The sequence below is a fragment of the Gobius niger genome, assembly GCF_951799975.1.
Source record: "Gobius niger genome assembly, chromosome: 21".
Classification (NCBI taxonomy): domain Eukaryota; kingdom Metazoa; phylum Chordata; class Actinopteri; order Gobiiformes; family Gobiidae; genus Gobius; species Gobius niger.
The window spans coordinates 25,002,508-25,020,829 of NC_136872.1; the positions used below are offsets into that span (position 1 = coordinate 25,002,508).

Here is an 18,322-nt window from a genome sequence, read left to right on the forward strand (position 1 = left end):
GGGACCTCTGGTGCTAACTATCATAGCCACTTTAGCATAGGGACCTCTGGTGCTAACTATCATAGCCACTTTAGCATAGGGACCTCTGATGCTAACTATCATAGCCACTTTAGCATAGGGACCTCTGATGCTAACTATCATAGCCACTTTAGCATAGGGACCTCTGGTGCTAACTATCATAGCCACTTTAGCATAGAGACCTCTGATGCTAACTAGCATAGCCACTTTAGCATAGGGACCTCTGGTGCTAACTATCATAGCCACTTTAGCATAGGGACCTCTGATGCTAACTATCATAGTCACTTTAGCATAGGGACCTCTGGTGCTAACTATCATAGCCACTTTAGCATAGAGACCTCTGATGCTAACTATCATAGTCACTTTAGCATAGGGACCTCTGATGCTAACTATCATAGCCACTTTAGCATAGGGACCTCTGGTGCTAACTAGCATAGCCACTTTAGCATAGGGACCTCTGATGCTAACTATCATAGTCACTTTAGCATAGTGACCTCTGATGCTAACTATCATAGCCACTTTAGCATAGGGACCTCTGATGCTAACTAGCATAGCCACTTTAGCATAGGGACCTCTGATGCTAACTATCATAGTCACTTTAGCATAGGGACCTCTGGTGCTAACTATCATAGTCACTTTAGCATAGGGACCTCTGATGCTAACTATCATAGCCACTTTAGCATAGGGACCTCTGGTGCTAACTAGCATAGCCACTTTAGCATAGGGACCTCTGATGCTAACTATCATAGTCACTTTAGCATAGTGACCTCTGATGCTAACTATCATAGCCACTTTAGCATAGGGACCTCTGGTGCTAACTAGCATAGCCACTTTAGCATAGGGACCTCTGATGCTAACTATCATAGTCACTTTAGCATAGGGACCTCTGGTGCTAACTATCATAGTCACTTTAGCATAGCGACCTCTGATGCTAACTATCATAGCCACTTTAGCATAGCGACCTCTGATGCTAACTAGCATAGCCACTTTAGCATAGGGACCTCTGGTGCTAACTATCATAGCCACTTTAGCATAGAGACCTCTGATGCTAACTATCATAGTCACTTTAGCATAGGGACCTCTGATGCTAACTATCATAGCCACTTTAGCATAGGGACCTCTGATGCTAACTATCATAGCCACTTTAGCATAGGGACCTCTGATGCTAACTATCATAGTCACTTTAGCATAGGGACCTCTGATGCTAACTATCATAGCCACTTTAGCATAGGGACCTCTGATGCTAACTATCATAGCCACTTTAGCATAGGGACCTCTGGTGCTAACTATCATAGCCACTTTAGCATAGGGACCTCTGATGCTAACTATCATAGCCACTTTAGCATAGGGACCTCTGGTGCTAACTATCATAGCCACTTTAGCATAGGGACCTCTGGTGCTAACTATCATAGCCACTTTAGCATAGGGACCTCTGGTGCTAACTATCATAGCCACTTTAGCATAGGGACCTCTGGTGCTAACTATCATAGCCACTTTAGCATAGGGACCTCTGGTGCTAACTAGCATAGCCACTTTAGCATAGGGACCTCTGGTGCTAACTATCATAGCCACTTTAGCATAGGGACCTCTGATGCTAACTATCATAGCCACTTTAGCATAGGGACCTCTGATGCTAACTATCATAGCCACTTTAGCATAGGGACCTCTGATGCTAACTATCATAGCCACTTTAGCATAGGGACCTCTGATGCTAACTAACCGGTGATTAGGAGCTATGTGCCATCCCATAAGCCACTGGGGCAAACCCCCCCCACCCTTGAGTGATTCATGCACAACCACTGTTGATTGACAGGAGCACATTTAATGATAAAAATAATAATAATAAAAAATAAGATTCTGGACAAGCCAAACTTTGTAGTTTTTGTTTCTTTTCCTTCATCTTTTTCCGTTGCTTTTTTGAGGTGTTTTCATCACTCTTTAGTCATGTTTTGCTCCTTATCACTTTTCTGTTGCTCTTTCCTCCCTCGGTTCGGGCGGGGGTTTAGAGGTTAAACATTTCTCCTCTGATGATCACAGATACAAAAGAAGAGAGAGAGGAGCGTGGTGTGTGTGGGCGGGGCTTGCTCTCTCTGGGGGCGTGTCCTCACACACTGTGCCCTCGCGCTGCTCCGGTGAAGCGGCTCAGAGGAGGCTGTCGCGCGCTCTCGGCAGGGTTCATGTTCATTCAGCGGCAGCAGCACGAGCTCACCGTCAGCCCCGAGGTAAGAGGTTTACTTTACCGTAATGCACCAGGAGAACGCGCCTCAGGAGTCTGATTTATACTTTTACTTTACCGTAATGCACCGGGAGAACGCGCCTCAGGAGTCTGATTTATACTTTTACTTTACCGTAATGCACCAGGAGAACGAGCCTCAGGAATCAGATTTATACTTTTACTTTACCGTAATGCACCAGGAGAACGCGCCTCAGGAATCAGATTTATACTTTTACTTTACCGTAATGCACCGGGAGAACGCGCCTCAGGAATCAGATTTATACTTTTACTTTACCGTAATGCACCAGGAGAACGAGCCTCAGGAGTCAGATTTATACTTTTACTTTACCGTAATGCACCGGGAGAACGAGCCTCAGGAATCAGATTTATACTTTTACTTTACCGTAATGCACCAGGAGAACGAGCCTCAGGAATCAGATTTATACTTTTACTTTACCGTAATGCACCGGGAGGACGCGCCTCAGGAATCAGATTTATACTTTTACTTTACCGTAATGCACCGGGAGGACGCGCCTCAGGAATCAGATTTATGCTTTTACTTTACCGTAATGCACCAGGAGAACGAGCCTCAGGAATCAGATTTATACTTTTACTTTACCGTAATGCACCGGGAGAACGCGCCTCAGGAATCAGGTTTATACTTTTACTTTACCGTAATGCACCAGGAGAACGAGCCTCAGGAGTCAGATTTATACTTTTACTTTACCGTAATGCACCGGGAGGACGCGCCTCAGGAGTCAGATTTATACTTTTACTTTACCGTAATGCACCGGAAGAACGAGCCTCAGATATCAGATTTATACTTTTACTTTACCGTAATGCACCGGGAGGACGCGCCTCAGGAGTCAGATTTATACTTTTACTTTACCGTAATGCACCAGGAGAACGAACCTCAGGAATCAGATTTATACTTTTACTTTACCGTAATGCACCGGGAGGACGCGCCTCAGGAGTCAGATTTATACTTTTACTTTACCGTAATGCACCGGGAGAACGAGCCTCAGGAGTCAGATTTATACTTTTACTTTACCGTAATGCACCGGGAGGACGCGCCTCAGGAGTCAGATTTATACTTTTACTTTACCGTAATATACCTGGAGAACGAGCCTCAGGAATCAGATTTATACTTTTACTTTACCGTAATGTACCAGGAGAACGCGCCTCAGGAGTCAGATTTATACTTTTACTTTACCGTAATGCACCAGGAGAACGCGCCTCAGGAGTCAGATTTATACTTTTACTTTACCGTAATGCACCAGGAGAACGAGCCTCAGGAATCAGATTTATACTTTTACTTTACCGTAATGCACCAGGAGAACGAGCCTCAGGAGTCAGATTTATACTTTTACTTTACCGTAATGCACCGGGAGAACGAGTCTCAGGAGTCAGATTTATGCTTTTACTTTACCGTAATGCACCAGGAGAACGAGTCTCAGGAATCAGATTTATACTTTTACTTTACCGTAATGCACCAGGAGAACGAGCCTCAGGAGTCAGATTTATACTTTTACTTTACCGTAATGCACCAGGAGAACGCGCCTCAGGAGTCAGATTTATACTTTTACTTTACCGTAATGCACCGGGAGAACGAGCCTCAGGAATCAGATTTATACTTTTACTTTACCGTAATGCACCGGGAGAACGAGCCTCAGGAATCAGATTTATACTTTTACTTTATTATCTCCAGTTCAGCTTTACCCAAATCTAGAAGCTTCTCGACTGGAGTCTAATGCCTCATTTGAAAGCTAAGACTGACAAAACTGATCTAAGCTTCCTTCTTGTTATGATCGTCGTTTTTGGTTGTGTTTTAATAAACAGGTTTTTGTTGCTTGTTTGACATGTTTTGATCACATGTTTGTGGCTTGATCACAGTTATATTACACTGCAAATTAAAGGCCATAACACGACGAAAAAGCAGTGAAAGCGTCAAAATGTGGCAAAAATTTTGAAAAATGTTTGGCAAAAAAAAAAGCTAAAATGTGGAAAAAATTGTGAAAAAATTTGATTTTTTTTTTAAATTGAAATTTTTATTTATTTATAAAAAATTATAAAAAAAAAGATTTAAAAAAAATGAAAAATGTATTTGAAAAAAAAATTGACAAAAAAATTGACAAAAGCATGGCAAACGTGGTTTACCGGCTGGTTTACCGACAGTCTCGTCGTTCACACAGAGTTCCATCAGCAGCATCGTGACATGAAGCTGTTCCTGACGCTGGAATATCTTTACTTCTGAAGAGCGACAGGAAGCTGAGGTGTTTCAGCCGCGGGTGGTTTTGTTTTGCCTGCACTGACGGGACACGGGACAGGGGACAGGGGACACGGGACAGGGGACTCGGGACAGGGGACTCGGGACAGGGGACTCGGGACACGGGACAGGGGACAGAGGACACGCTCCATAGACTCCACACTTCACAGCTCAAACACTCGTGGAAGGCTTTTACAGACTCGTCCTGACCGAGCTTCTTCAAGGTTAACGTTTCGAACCAGATCTCGATTGTGAAAAGAGCCAGATCTTTTTATTCCGGTCAGTTTTTGGCAGAACTCCCTAGAATAAACCGAGCCACAAGTGAAAGATTTCTGCTTTAAAGGGGGGGTATTATCCAGAATCTACCTTTTCAAGCTTTCCATCATGTTATTCTGTCACTCCCTCATTAAAAACATGGCTGAAGTGTTGCCTTGGCACATTCACGTATTTCTGAGTAATCTGTAAAAACTCTGATGGCGGCCATTTTAGGGATAGGTTTGCCTGAGTCCTCCTAGGAACGCCCCCACCTCCTGGAGACGCCTCCGAGCTTTCGTCACCAGCCGAGTAACCAACCACTGCTCCTCAGCAGAACCCCCTCCCCACTGATGCCACAGACAGCGTGTGGAGGGGGCGTGTCTAAAGGCTCAGAGGTTCTTAAAGAGACAGAGGCCTATTTCAAGACATTCACTACAGCCATTTTGAGAGAGACATTTTATACAAGGCAGTTATTCTAATTTACTGCATTTACAGACCAACAGGAGGTTTGGTCATCATTGTAGTGTGATATAGACTGGTGCTGTGGGACTGAAAAAAGCAGAATACCCCCTCTTTAAACGTGATTGGTCCGACAGTTACAGCCTCTTTATTAGATCTGATTCACAAACAGGTTTTTAAAGCGTAAACATCCGTCCCTCTGTCATGTTTGTGATTTAAAGTGATGGTCTGGAAGTCTAAATGTTTTACAAATGCTATAAATCTCAGCAGCTACTCAGAGTCTCCTCCCGCGTCGACCATTTCTGTCTTGAGTTCTGAACATTTGCATTAAAAAGAGCCAGTCTTTTGAACGGCTCTTTGAGATGAACATATTCCAAAGACTCGGCTCCCGGTGAAGAGCCGTGAATCACGAATAATGACTTAAAAGTGAAATAAAACCACACGTTTAAACCTGGCTGCCTGGTCTGAGTCTCTGGTCCCGGTTCCTCCCGTGTTTTGGACTTTTCTTCTGGAAACAGTTCCGCTCTGTAACAGGTTAAACGTCTCCAGATGTTTCTCTCGCGGCTCGGACCAGAATCTGCTCAGAATCTGCTCAGAATCTGCTCAGAATCTGCTCAGAATCTGCTCAGAATCTGCCCAGAATCTGCTCAGAATCTGCTCAGAACCTGCCCAGAATCTGCTCAGAATCTGCCCAGAATCTGCTCAGAATCTGCTCAGAATTTGCTCAGAATCTGCTCAGAATTTGCTCAGAATCTGTTCAGAATCTACCCAGAATCTGCCCAGAATCTGCCCAGAATCTGCCCAGAATCTGCTCAGAATCTGCCCAGAATCTGCTCAGAATCTGCCCAGAATCTGCTCAGAATCTGCCCAGAATCTGCTCAGAATCTGCCCAGAATCTGCTCAGAATCTGCTCAGAATCTGCTCAGAATCTGCTCAGAATCTGCTCAGAATCTGTTACAGTAGTAGTAGTAGTAGTAGTAGTAGTAGTAGAAGTAGTCGTAGTAGTAGTAGTAGTAGTAGTAGTAGTAGTAGTAGTAGTAGTAGTAGTAGTAGTAGTAGTAGTAGTAGTAGTAGTAGTAGCAGCAGCAGTAGTAGTAGTAGTAGTAGTATCCATAGTAACAGTACTTCCGAGTGCGTAAAGCTCTGACGGAGTTTATTTAAAGCGACGGCGTCAAGTTTCACTCACGACTAAAATAAACTCAACAGAAAAACTCCAGACGATAACAAGACCCTTAGTCCTGGTTTAGTCCTGGTTTAGTCCTGGTTTAGTCCTGGTTTAGTCCTGGTTTAGTCCTGGTTTAGTCCTGGTTTAGTCCTGGTTTAGTCCTGGTTTAGTCCTGGTTTAGTCCTGGTTTAGACCTGGTTTAGTCCTGGTTTAGTCCTGGTTTAATCCTGGTTTAGTCCTGGTTTAGACCTGGTTTAGTCCTGTCTTTTTCCTGTTTGTGACTTCTTGTTTTCCGTCACAGTCGTGCGGAGGAAGTGGGCGGGGCATGGGCCGCGAGGGGGCGTGTCCGCACAAACTGGGCTCGGCCAATCCGCTGCGGCGCCTGCTGTGCTTCCTGGTCCCCGCCCTGAGTCTGCTGCTCGCCGCGCTGCTGCTGGCGCTCGCCCTCACAGGTGAGAGCCACGCCCACCTGCAGGCCAGAGCCACGCCCACCTGCAGGCCAGAGCCACGCCCCCCTACAGAGCCACGCCTCATTTGTAAACCCGTGTCTGTGCTCAGGGACGCTGAGCTCCAGTCCTCTGCCGTCGCCCAAACCTCTGTCCCACGGCGACCATGAGGTCACGGCTGACGGTTACTACGGCAACGGCACGACGGCAGCAGAGAGCCCCGCCCCCTACGCCACAGACCGCCCCCTCACCGACCGGCCGACGGCGACGAGCGCTGCCACGCCGACGGCGGTGACGGAGAGCCCGCCCACGCCCTCAGAGCCGATGCCCGATTGGCCGACGACCGCGGCGGCGACTCTCGGGACGGCCCCCTCCCTCAGCGTGTTCACCGCCGCGACCACGACGGACTCAGGTTTGAGGAAGACGATATGACATCATCTTAACCTCTTAACTCCCACCTGAACAGATCCCATTTTCTTGGGGAAAAAGCACCAAAACAGCCACAAAAAAAATGAGAAGAAAACAAGGATGTAAACGCAACCAGAAAGACAAAAATGTGACAAAAATTCAACAAGAATTCAACAAAAACTCAACCAAAAAGTGACAAAAATTCAACAAAAAAATGACAAAAATTCAACAAAAATGTGACAAAAATTGAAAAAAGAAAAAAGGTGACCCAACACAGCATCAACGTGAGGAAAAAGATCAGTTTTGTGGGTCTTAGCTTTCAAATAAGGTGCTACACAGGCCTATGTAATAGCCAAAGAGGACAGAAGGCATTTGGTTTAGGCGGGTGGTAAGAGGTTAAACCATCACCACAGCACCTTCATTTAGTCTTTAGAGTGGGAGCAGAGCCAGGGTTCCCGGGTCTTGTTTACGTCTGGTTTTGGATTTGGGTAAAGCCGAGCTGGACGTGTGAACGACGGCGGTTTGAAAGTGCAGCTGCTTTGGCTCCGAGCGCCTGCACTCAGCCGGGACGTCCCAGGACAGCGGAGGACACGGTTATGGATTTAGAGGGGGGGGGAGGACAGAGGGGGGGGGGGAGGAGGCTGCTTCTGTCCAGTTTGTCCTCTACACAAAACGCTGATTCATCCGAAAGAGCAGACAGAGTCTAAACCGCTCGGATCCAGGACAAAGGGTTTAAACGACCGGGACATGATGAGAGACATAACACGGTCGCCATGACGACCATGAAGCCACATGTTGCACATCAGGAACATGTCAAAACATCTGCATTTATATTGTCCTGAACAGACGACACTTTCACCAAGGTCACCATTTTTTTTTTGCTTTTCCACATTTTTCTCATTTTCCCCCTATTTTTCAAAATAATGTTAAACCTTTTCCCCCCATTTTTTTTCCAAAATCTTCCCAATTTTTTTTTTCTTTTCATTTCATTTCATTTCATTTCTTTTCATCCCCCCCCCCATGTGCTCCCCCTATTTTACCAACATTACCAACTCCGAGTTTAAATTTCGAGATTTAAACTCGAAATTTTGTGTTTAAAACACAAAATTTCGAGTTTAAATCTCGAAATTCCGACTTTTAAACTCAGAATTTCCAGTTTTAAACTCGGAATTTGGAGTTTTTCAGATCCGTGATCACAGACGTGGGTTCGGCGGGACAGATGAACCACTGGTGCAGATGTAAACAAACATGGAGGATTAGCTTCATCGTGTTGTGAACCGGAGCTACAGCAACTCTGGGACTTTTACAAAGACACAGAAGTGTTTATTTTACCTCAACACCCGGGATTAAAAGCAGTGACAAGAAAACTTATCAAAAATGGCTGTATCCACGATAGGAATGTGTTTAGGCCTTGGTGATGCAGGGCATTCCCAAAGCTAATGCTACGATCGTAGCATCATGAACTTCCATGAACTTCGGATGATCATGATCATGTGAAAATGTGAAATATGCATGAATAAAGTCAATAAAACCACGATTTACATAAACCATCACTTTAACAACGATCACACACTGGTTGATTTTGCAGTTTATTACTCACACTTCATGTACAGTTAGCCGTAGCCGATTGCTTAGCACCCGCAGCTAACTAGCTTCTTAGCAGCTCTAACATCCAGCTCCAATAATGGATCTTGTGGAATTAAGTTTTTTACATTAAAAACGTCAATAAAGCCGTGACCACATAAAGCAGCCTTGAAGATTATCACACACTGGGTCAGGATTGACGCATTGGTGGTTAATTGCAGACTGTTTTTTTTTTATCAACAATGAGGCCGATTGCACATGCTAACCAGGCTAACCAGGCTAACTAGCCATTGTCCACCGGCATCGCCCTTTTATCCAGCGGGGAGACCATAGGGGGTCCATAGGACATGGCAGAGGCAAAGAGGCTCGAGTTTGCCCCAAAATGGCAGTTGTTTTTCAGGCATGATACGATTCCAAGACACGGCTCTGCCAGATCAAGCTCCACAGTTCAGACGCATCAGACAGGAAAGAGAACGGCAACAACATCCGGATTTTCAAAGTAAAACAGGGCCGACGTCTATGATTACGGATCTTAAAAACTCGGAATTTCGACTTCCCGTTGGGCTTTTATTTTTCAACATGGCAGAAACGGGCTTCCATACCTCTCCGTGTCATGCCTGCCTTTGACCTTTGACCTGTGACTGACGCTGCGCTCTGATTGGCAGGCGGCTGTCCTGGTTTAGTCCTGGTTTAGTCCTGGTTTAGTCCTGGTTTAGCCCTGGTTTAGCCCTGGTTTAGCCCTGGTTTAGTCCTGGTTTAGTCCTGGTTTAGTCCTGGTTTAGCCCTGGTTTAGCCCTGGTTTAGTCCTGGTTTAGTCCTGGTTTAGTCCTGGTTTAGTCCTGGTTTAGCCCTGGTTTAGCCCTGGTTTAGTCCTGGTTTAGCCCTGGTTTAGCCCTGGTTTAGTCCTGGTTTAGTCCTGGTTTAGTCCTGGTTTAGCCCTGGTTTAGTCCTGGTTTAGTCCTGGTTTAGCCCTGGTTTAGTCCTGGTTTAGCCGTGGTTTAGCCCTGGTTTAGCCGTGGTTTAGTCCTGGTTTAGCCGTGGTTTAGTCCTGGTTTAGCCCTGGTTTAGTCCTGGTTTAGCCGTGGTTTAGTCCTGGTTTAGCCCTGGTTTCCGTGTCATGACTGCCTTTGACCTTTGACCTGTGACTGACGCTGCGCTCTGATTGGCAGGCGGCTGTCCTGGTTTAGTCCTGGTTTAGTCCTGGTTTAGTCCTGGTTTAGTCCTGGTTTAGTCCTGGTTTAGCCCTGGTTTAGCCCTGGTTTAGTCCTGGTTAGCCCTGGTTTAGCCCTGGTTAGCCCTGGTTTAGTCCTGGTTTAGTCCTGGTTTAGCCCTGGTTTAGCCCTGGTTTAGTCCTGGTTAGCCCTGGTTTAGTCCTGGTTTAGTCCTGGTTTAGTCCTGGTTTAGCCCTGGTTTAGTCCTGGTTTAGTCCTGGTTTAGTCCTGGTTTAGTCCTGGTTTAGTCCTGGTTTAGCCCTGGTTTAGTCCTGGTTTAGTCCTGGTTTAGTCCTGGTTTAGTCCTGGTTTAGTCCTGGTTTAGTCCTGGTTTAGCCCTGGTTTAGTCCTGGTTTAGTCCTGGTTTAGTCCTGGTTTAGTCCTGGTTTAGCCCTGGTTTAGTCCTGGTTTAGTCCTGGTTTAGTCCTGGTTTAGTCCTGGTTTAGTCCTGGTTTAGTCCTGGTTTAGCCCTGGTTTAGTCCTGGTTTAGTCCTGGTTTAGCCCTGGTTTAGTCCTGGTTTAGTCCTGGTTTAGCCCTGGTTTAGTCCTGGTTCAGTCCTGGTTTAGCCCTGGTTTAGTCCTGGTTTAGTCCTGGTTTAGTCCTGGTTTAGTCCTGGTTTAGTCCTGGTTTGGTCCTGGTTTGGTCCTGGTTTAGTCCTGGTTTAGTCCTGGTTTAGTCCTGGTTTAGTCCTGGTTTAGCCCTGGTTTAGTCCTGGTTTAGTCCTGGTTTAGCCCTGGTTTAGTCCTGGTTTAGCCCTGGTTTAGTCCTGGTTTAGCCCTGGTTTAGCCCTGGTTTAGTCCTGGTTTAGTCCTGGTTTAGCCCTGGTTTAGTCCTGGTTTAGTCCTGGTTTAGTCCTGGTTTAGCCCTGGTTTAGTCCTGGTTTAGTCCTGGTTTAGCCCTGGTTTAGTCCTGGTTTAGTCCTGGTTTAGTCCTGGTTTAGTCCTGGTTTAGTCCTGGTTTAGTCCTGGTTTAGTCCTGGTTTAGCCCTGGTTTAGTCCTGGTTTAGTCCTGGTTTAGCCCTGGTTTAGTCCTGGTTTAGTCCTGGTTTAGTCCTGGTTTAGTCCTGGTTTAGTCCCGGTTTAGTCCTGGTTTAGTCCTGGTTTAACCCTGGTTTAGTCCTGGTTTAGTCCTGGTTTAGCCCTGGTTTAGTCCTGGTTTAGTCCTGGTTTAGTCCTGGTTTAGTCCTGGTTTAGTCCTGGTTTAGTCCTGGTTTAGTCCTGGTTTAGTCCTGGTTTAGTCCTGGTTTAGCCCTGGTTTAGTCCTGGTTTAGTCCTGGTTTAGCCCTGGTTTAGTCCTGGTTTAGCCCTGGTTTAGTCCTGGTTTAGCCCTGGTTTAGCCCTGGTTTAGTCCTGGTTTAGTCCTGGTTTAGCCCTGGTTTAGTCCTGGTTTAGTCCTGGTTTAGTCCTGGTTTAGCCCTGGTTTAGTCCTGGTTTAGTCCTGGTTTAGTCCTGGTTTAGTCCTGGTTTAGTCCTGGTTTAGTCCTGGTTTAGCCCTGGTTTAGTCCTGGTTCAGTCCTGGTTTAGCCCTGGTTTAGTCCTGGTTTAGTCCTGGTTTAGTCCTGGTTTAGTCCTGGTTTAGCCCTGGTTTAGTCCTGGTTTAGTCCTGGTTTAGCCCTGGTTTAGTCCTGGTTTAGCCCTGGTTTAGTCCTGGTTTAGTCCTGGTTTAGTCCTGGTTTAGTCCTGGTTTAGCCCTGGTTTAGTCCTGGTTTCCGTGTCATGCCTGCCTGTGACCTCTGACCTGTGACTGACGCTGCGCTCTGATTGGCAGGCGGCTGTCAGCTGATCTCCGAGCCGCAGTGTCACATGTTGCCGTATAATCAAACATGGCTGACGTCGCCGCTGAACGTGGTGAAGAGCTCCGAGGTCGACATGCTGCTGCGGTGAGTGGAGACAAGCCCAGATGTTCCAGATGCTGCAGGTGAAAACAGCAACATCTGCACTTCAGCGGCTCCATCACACTCCACATCTGGATATGTGTGTGAACATCAGGAATATGAGACGACTGGAGTAAAAGTGTGTCGTCTGTCCCAGGTTCTTCAGTTACCTGAGCCGCCTGTCCTGCTACAGACACATCATGCTGTTCGGCTGCTCCCTCGCCCTGCCCCAGTGCCTCCAGAGCGAGGACTCCAGGTAAAACATGTACACTAGGGGCAGGTAAAACATGTACACTAGGGGCTGCTCCCTCGCCCTGCCCCAGTGCCTCCAGAGCGAGGACTCCAGGTAAAACATGTACACTAGGGGCAGGTAAAACATGTACACTAGGGGCTGCTCCCTCGCCCTGCCCCAGTGCCTCCAGAGCGAGGACACCAGGTAAAACATGTACACTAGGGGCTGCTCCCTCGCCCTGCCCCAGTGCCTCCAGAGCGAGGACGCCAGGTAAAACATGTACACTAGGGGCGGGTAAAAAATGTACACTAGGGTCTGCTCCCTCACCCTGCCCCAGTGCCTCCAGAGCGAGGACGCCAGGTAAAACATGTACACTAGGGTCTGCTCCCTCACCCTGCCCCAGTGCCTCCAGAGCGAGGACGCCAGGTAAAACATGTACACTAGGGTCTGCTCCCTCGCCCTGCCCCAGTGCCTCCAGAGCGAGGACGCCAGGTAAAACATGTACACTAGGGGCTGCTCCCTCGCCCTGCCCCAGTGCCTCCAGAGCGAGGACACCAGGTAAAACATGTACACTAGGGGCTGCTCCCTCGCCCTGCCCCAGTGCCTCCAGAGCGAGGACACCAGGTAAAACATGTACACTAGGGGCTGCTCCCTCGCCCTGCCCCAGTGCCTCCAGAGCGAGGACACCAGGTAAAACATGTACACTAGGGGCTGCTCCCTCGCCCTGCCCCAGTGCCTCCAGAGCGAGGACACCAGGTAAAACATGTACACTAGGGGCTGCTCCCTCGCCCTGCCCCAGTGCCTCCAGAGCGAGGACACCAGGTAAAACATGTACACTAGGGGCTGCTCCCTCGCCCTGCCCCAGTGCCTCCAGAGCGAGGACACCAGGTAAAACATGTACACTAGGGGCTGCTCCCTCGCCCTGCCCCAGTGCCTCCAGAGCGAGGACACCAGGTAAAACATGTACACTAGGGGCTGCTCCCTCGCCCTGCCCCAGTGCCTCCAGAGCGAGGACACCAGGTAAAACATGTACACTAGGGGCTGCTCCCTCGCCCTGCCCCAGTGCCTCCAGAGCGAGGACACCAGGTAAAACATGTACACTAGGGGCTGCTCCCTCGCCCTGCCCCAGTGCCTCCAGAGCGAGGACGCCAGGTAAAACATGTACACTAGGGGCTGCTCCCTCGCCCTGCCCCAGTGCCTCCAGAGCGAGGACGCCAGGTAAAACATGTACACTAGGGGCTGCTCCCTCGCCCTGCCCCAGTGCCTCCAGAGCGAGGACTCCAGGTAAAACATGTACACTAGGGGCTGCTCCCTCGCCCTGCCCCAGTGCCTCCAGAGCGAGGACGCCAGGTAAAACATGTACACTAGGGGCTGCTCCCTCGCCCTGCCCCAGTGCCTCCAGAGCGAAGATACAAGGTAAAACATGTACACTAGGGGCTGCTCCCTCGCCCTGCCCCAGTGCCTCCAGAGCGAGAACGCCAGGTAAAACATGTACACTAGGGGCTGCTCCCTCGCCCTGCCCCAGTGCCTCCAGAGCGAGAACGCCAGGTAAAACATGTACTCTAGGGCCAGGTAAAACATGTACACTAGGGGCTGCTCCCTCACTCTGCCCCAGTGCCTCCAGAGCGAGGACGCCAGGTAAAATATGTACACTAGGGGCTGCTCCCTCGCCCTGCCCCAGTGCCTCCAGAGCGAAGATACAAGGTAAAACATGTACACTAGGGGCTGCTCCCTCGCCCTGCCCCAGTGCCTCCAGAGCGAAGATACAAGGTAAAACATGTACACTAGGGGCTGCTCCCTCGCCCTGCCCCAGTGCCTCCAGAGCGAGGACGCCAGGTAAAACATGTACACTAGGGGCTGCTCCCTCGCCCTGCCCCAGTGCCTCCAGAGCGAGGACACCAGGTAAAACATGTACACTAGGGCCAGGTAAAACATGTACACTAGGGGCTGCTCCCTCGCCCTGCCCCAGTGCCTCCAGAGCGAAGATACAAGGTAAAACATGTACACTAGGGCCTCCAGAGCGTGGACTCCAGGTAAAACATGTACACTAGGGCCAGGTAAAACATGTACACTAGGGGCTGCTCCCTCTCCCTGCCCCAGTGCCTCCAGAGCGAGGACACCAGGTAAAACATGTACACTAGGGACGGGTAAAACATGTACACTAGGGCCTCCATGTTTACATGTTACTGTGTGGTTCCAGGCGTTTGGTCCTGTTTACATGTTACTGTGTGGTCCTGTGTGGTTCCAGGCGGGTGGTCCTGTTTACATGTTACTGTGGTTCCAGGCGTTTGGTCCTGTTTACATGTTACTGTGTGGTCCTGTGTGGTTCCAGGCGGGTGGTCCTCCCGTGCCGGTCCTTCTGTGAGGCGGCCCGTCTCGGATGTGAACCCGTGCTCCACATGTTCAACGCCTCGTGGCCCGACTTCCTGCGCTGCTCCCAGTTCAGCAACTCGTCCTCGGCGACGCCCACTGCCCTGCCTTCACCGGGCCCCGCCCCCTCTGACCCCGCCCCCTCTGACCCCGCCCCCTCAGCGTCGCCGTGGAGCGAGGCGGCGCCCGTCTGCTACTCCCCACGACAGGTCAAAGGGAAACCATGTAAGAACCAGGACTAAACCAGGACTAAACCAGCACTAAACCAGCACTAAACCAGGACTAAACCAGGACTAAACCAGGACTAAACCAGGGCTAAACCAGGGCTAAACCAGGACTAAACCAGGACTAAACCAGGACTAAACCAGGACTACACCAGGACTAAACCAGCACTAAACCAGGACTAAACCAGGACTAAACCAGGACTAAACCAGGGCTAAACCAGGACTATACCAGCACTAAACCTGGACTAAACCAGGACTAAACCAGGACTACACCAGGACTAAACCAGGACTAAACCTGGACTAAACCAGGACTAAACCAGGACTACACCAGGACTAAACCAGGACTAAACCAGGACTAAACCTGGACTAAACCAGGACTACACCAGGACTAAACCAGGACTAAACCAGGACTAAACCAGGGCTAAACCAGGACTATACCAGCACTAAACCTGGACTAAACCAGGACTAAACCAGGACTACACCAGGACTAAACCAGCACTAAACCAGGACTAAACCAGGACTAAACCAGGACTAAACCAGGACTAAACCAGGGCTAAACCAGGGCTAAACCAGGACTAAACCAGGGCTAAACCAGGACTAAACCAGGACTACACCAGGACTAAACCAGCACTAAACCAGGACTAAACCAGGACTAAACCAGGACTAAACCAGGGCTAAACCAGGACTATACCAGCACTAAACCTGGACTAAACCAGGACTAAACCAGGACTACACCAGGACTAAACCAGGACTAAACCTGGACTAAACCAGGACTAAACCAGGACTACACCAGGACTAAACCAGGACTAAACATGGACTAAAACAGGACTAAACCAGCACTAAACCAGGACTAAACCAGGACTACACCAGGACTAAACCAGGACTAAACCTGGACTAAACCAGGACTAAACCAGGACTACACCAGGACTAAACCAGGGCTAAACCAGGACTAAACCAGGACTAAACCAGCACTAAACCAGGACTAAACCTGGGCTAAACCAGGACTAAACCAGCACTAAACCAGGACTAAACCTGGGCTAAACCAGGTCTAAACCAGGACTAAACCAGGACTAAACCAGGACTAAACCAGGGCTAAACCAGGACTAAACCAGGACTAAACCAGGACTAAACCAGGGCTAAACCAGGACTAAACCAGGACTACACCAGGACTAAACCAGCACTAAACCAGGACTAAACCAGGACTAAACCAGGACTAAACCAGGGCTAAACCAGGACTAAACCTGGACTAAACCAGGACTAAACCAGGACTACACCAGGACTAAACCAGGACTAAACATGGACTACACCAGGGCTAAACCAGGACTAAACCAGGACTAAACCAGGACTAAACCAGGACTAAACCAGGGCTAAACCAGGACTAAACCAGGACTAAACCAGGACTAAACCAGGACTAAACCAGGACTAAACCAGGACTAAACCAGGGCAAAACCAGGGCTAAACCTGGACTAAACCAGGACTAAACCTGGACTAAACCAGGACTAAACCAGGACTAAACCAGGACTAAACCAGGACTAAACCAGGACTAAACCAGGACTAAACCAGCACTAAACCAGGACTAAACCAGGACTAAACCAGGACTAAACCAGGGCTAAACCAGGACTAAACCAGGACTAAACCAGGACTAAACCAGGACTAAACCAGGACTAAACCAGCACTAAACCAGGACTAAACCAGGACTAAACCAGGACTAAACCAGGACTAAACCAGGACTACACCAGGACTAAACCAGCACTAAACCAGGACTAAACCAGGACTAAACCAGGACTAAACCAGGGCTAAACCAGGACTAAACCTGGACTAAACCAGGACTAAACCAGGACTACACCAGGACTAAACCAGGACTAAACATGGACTACACCAGGGCTAAACCAGGGCTAAACCAGGACTAAACCTGGACTAAACCAGGACTAAACCAGGACTAAACCAGGACTAAACCAGGACTAAACCAGGACTACACCAGGACTAAACCAGGACTAAACCAGGACTAAACCAGGGCTAAACCAGGACTAAACCTGGACTAAACCAGGACTAAACCAGGACTACACCAGGACTAAACCAGGACTAAACATGGACTACACCAGGGCTAAACCAGGACTAAACCAGCACTAAACCAGGACTAAACCAGGACTAAACCAGGGCTAAACCAGGACTAAACCTGGACTAAACCAGGACTAAACCAGGACTAAACCAGGGCTAAACCAGGACTAAACCAGGACTATACCAGGACTAAACCAGGACTAAACCAGGACTAAACCAGGACTAAACCAGGACTAAACCAGGGCTAAACCAGGGCTAAACCAGGACTAAACCTGGACTAAACCAGGACTAAACCTGGACTAAACCAGGACTAAACCAGGACTAAACCAGGACTAAACCAGGACTAAACCAGGACTACACCAGGACTAAACCAGCACTAAACCAGGACTAAACCAGGACTAAACCAGGGCTAAACCAGGACTAAACCAGGACTAAACCAGGACTAAACCAGGACTAAACCAGCACTAAACCAGGACTAAACCAGGACTAAACCAGCACTAAACCAGGACTAAACCTGGACTAAACCAGGACTAAACCAGGACTAAACCAGGACTAAACCAGGACTAAACCTGGACTAAACCAGGACTAAACCAGGACTAAACCAGGACTAAACCTGGACTAAACCAGGACTAAACCAGGACTAAACCAGGACTAAACCTGGACTAAACCAGGACTAAACCAGCACTAAACCAGGACTAAACCAGGACTAAACCAGGACTAAACCAGGACTAAACCTGGACTAAACCAGGACTAAACCAGGACTACACCAGGACTTAACCAGCACTAAACCAGGACTAAACCAGGACTAAACCAGGACTAAACCAGGGCTAAACCAGCACTAAACCAGGACTAAACCAGGACTAAACCTGGACTAAACCAGGACTAAACCAGGACTACACCAGGGCTAAACCAGGGCTAAACCAGGACTAAACCAGGACTAAACCAGCACTAAACCAGGACTAAACCTGGACTAAACCAGGGCTAAACCAGGACTAAACCAGGACTAAACCAGGACTAAACCAGGACTAAACCTGGACTAAACCAGGACTAAACCAGGACTAAACCAGGACGAAACCAGGGCTAAACCAGGACTAAACCTGGACTAAACCAGGACTAAACCAGGACTAAACCTGGACTAAACCTGGACTAAACCAGGACTAAACCAGGACTAAACCAGGACTAAACCAGGACTAAACCAGGTCTAAACCAGGACTAAACCAGGTCTAAACCAGGACTAAACCTGGACTAAACCAGCACTAAACCAGGACTAAACCAGCACTAAACCAGCACTAAACCTGGACTAAACCAGGACTAAACCAGGACTAAACCAGAGCTAAACCGGGACTAAACCAGGTCTAAACCAGGACTAAACCTGGACTAACATTCACTCCTCTCTTGTGTTGCAGCCGTGTGTGGGGGGCGGGACCTGTTCCTCTGCACCAATGGGATCTGCGTCCCTCAGAAACTCGTCTGTAACGGATTCAACGACTGCGACGACTGGAGCGACGAGACGCACTGTGGTGAGCGCCGGTACTGC

At 48.6% G+C, this 18,322-nt stretch overlaps 1 protein-coding gene across 1 annotated transcript in view; it reads left to right on the forward strand.

The window, feature by feature from the left end:
- The first annotated feature begins 2,176 nt into the window (after nt 1-2,176).
- Nucleotides 2,177-18,322, forward strand: part of corin (corin, serine peptidase) — a 55,805-nt gene continuing 39,659 nt past the window's right edge. Inside the window, exons 1-7 of the mRNA XM_079580605.1 lie at nt 2,177-2,240; nt 6,680-6,830; nt 6,937-7,236; nt 11,796-11,907; nt 12,059-12,157; nt 14,466-14,728; nt 18,192-18,305. Of these exons, the coding sequence (XP_079436731.1) occupies nt 2,196-2,240; nt 6,680-6,830; nt 6,937-7,236; nt 11,796-11,907; nt 12,059-12,157; nt 14,466-14,728; nt 18,192-18,305 (1,084 nt within the window). The 5' untranslated portion in view covers nt 2,177-2,195. The remainder of the gene's footprint in view (nt 2,241-6,679; nt 6,831-6,936; nt 7,237-11,795; nt 11,908-12,058; nt 12,158-14,465; nt 14,729-18,191; nt 18,306-18,322) is intronic.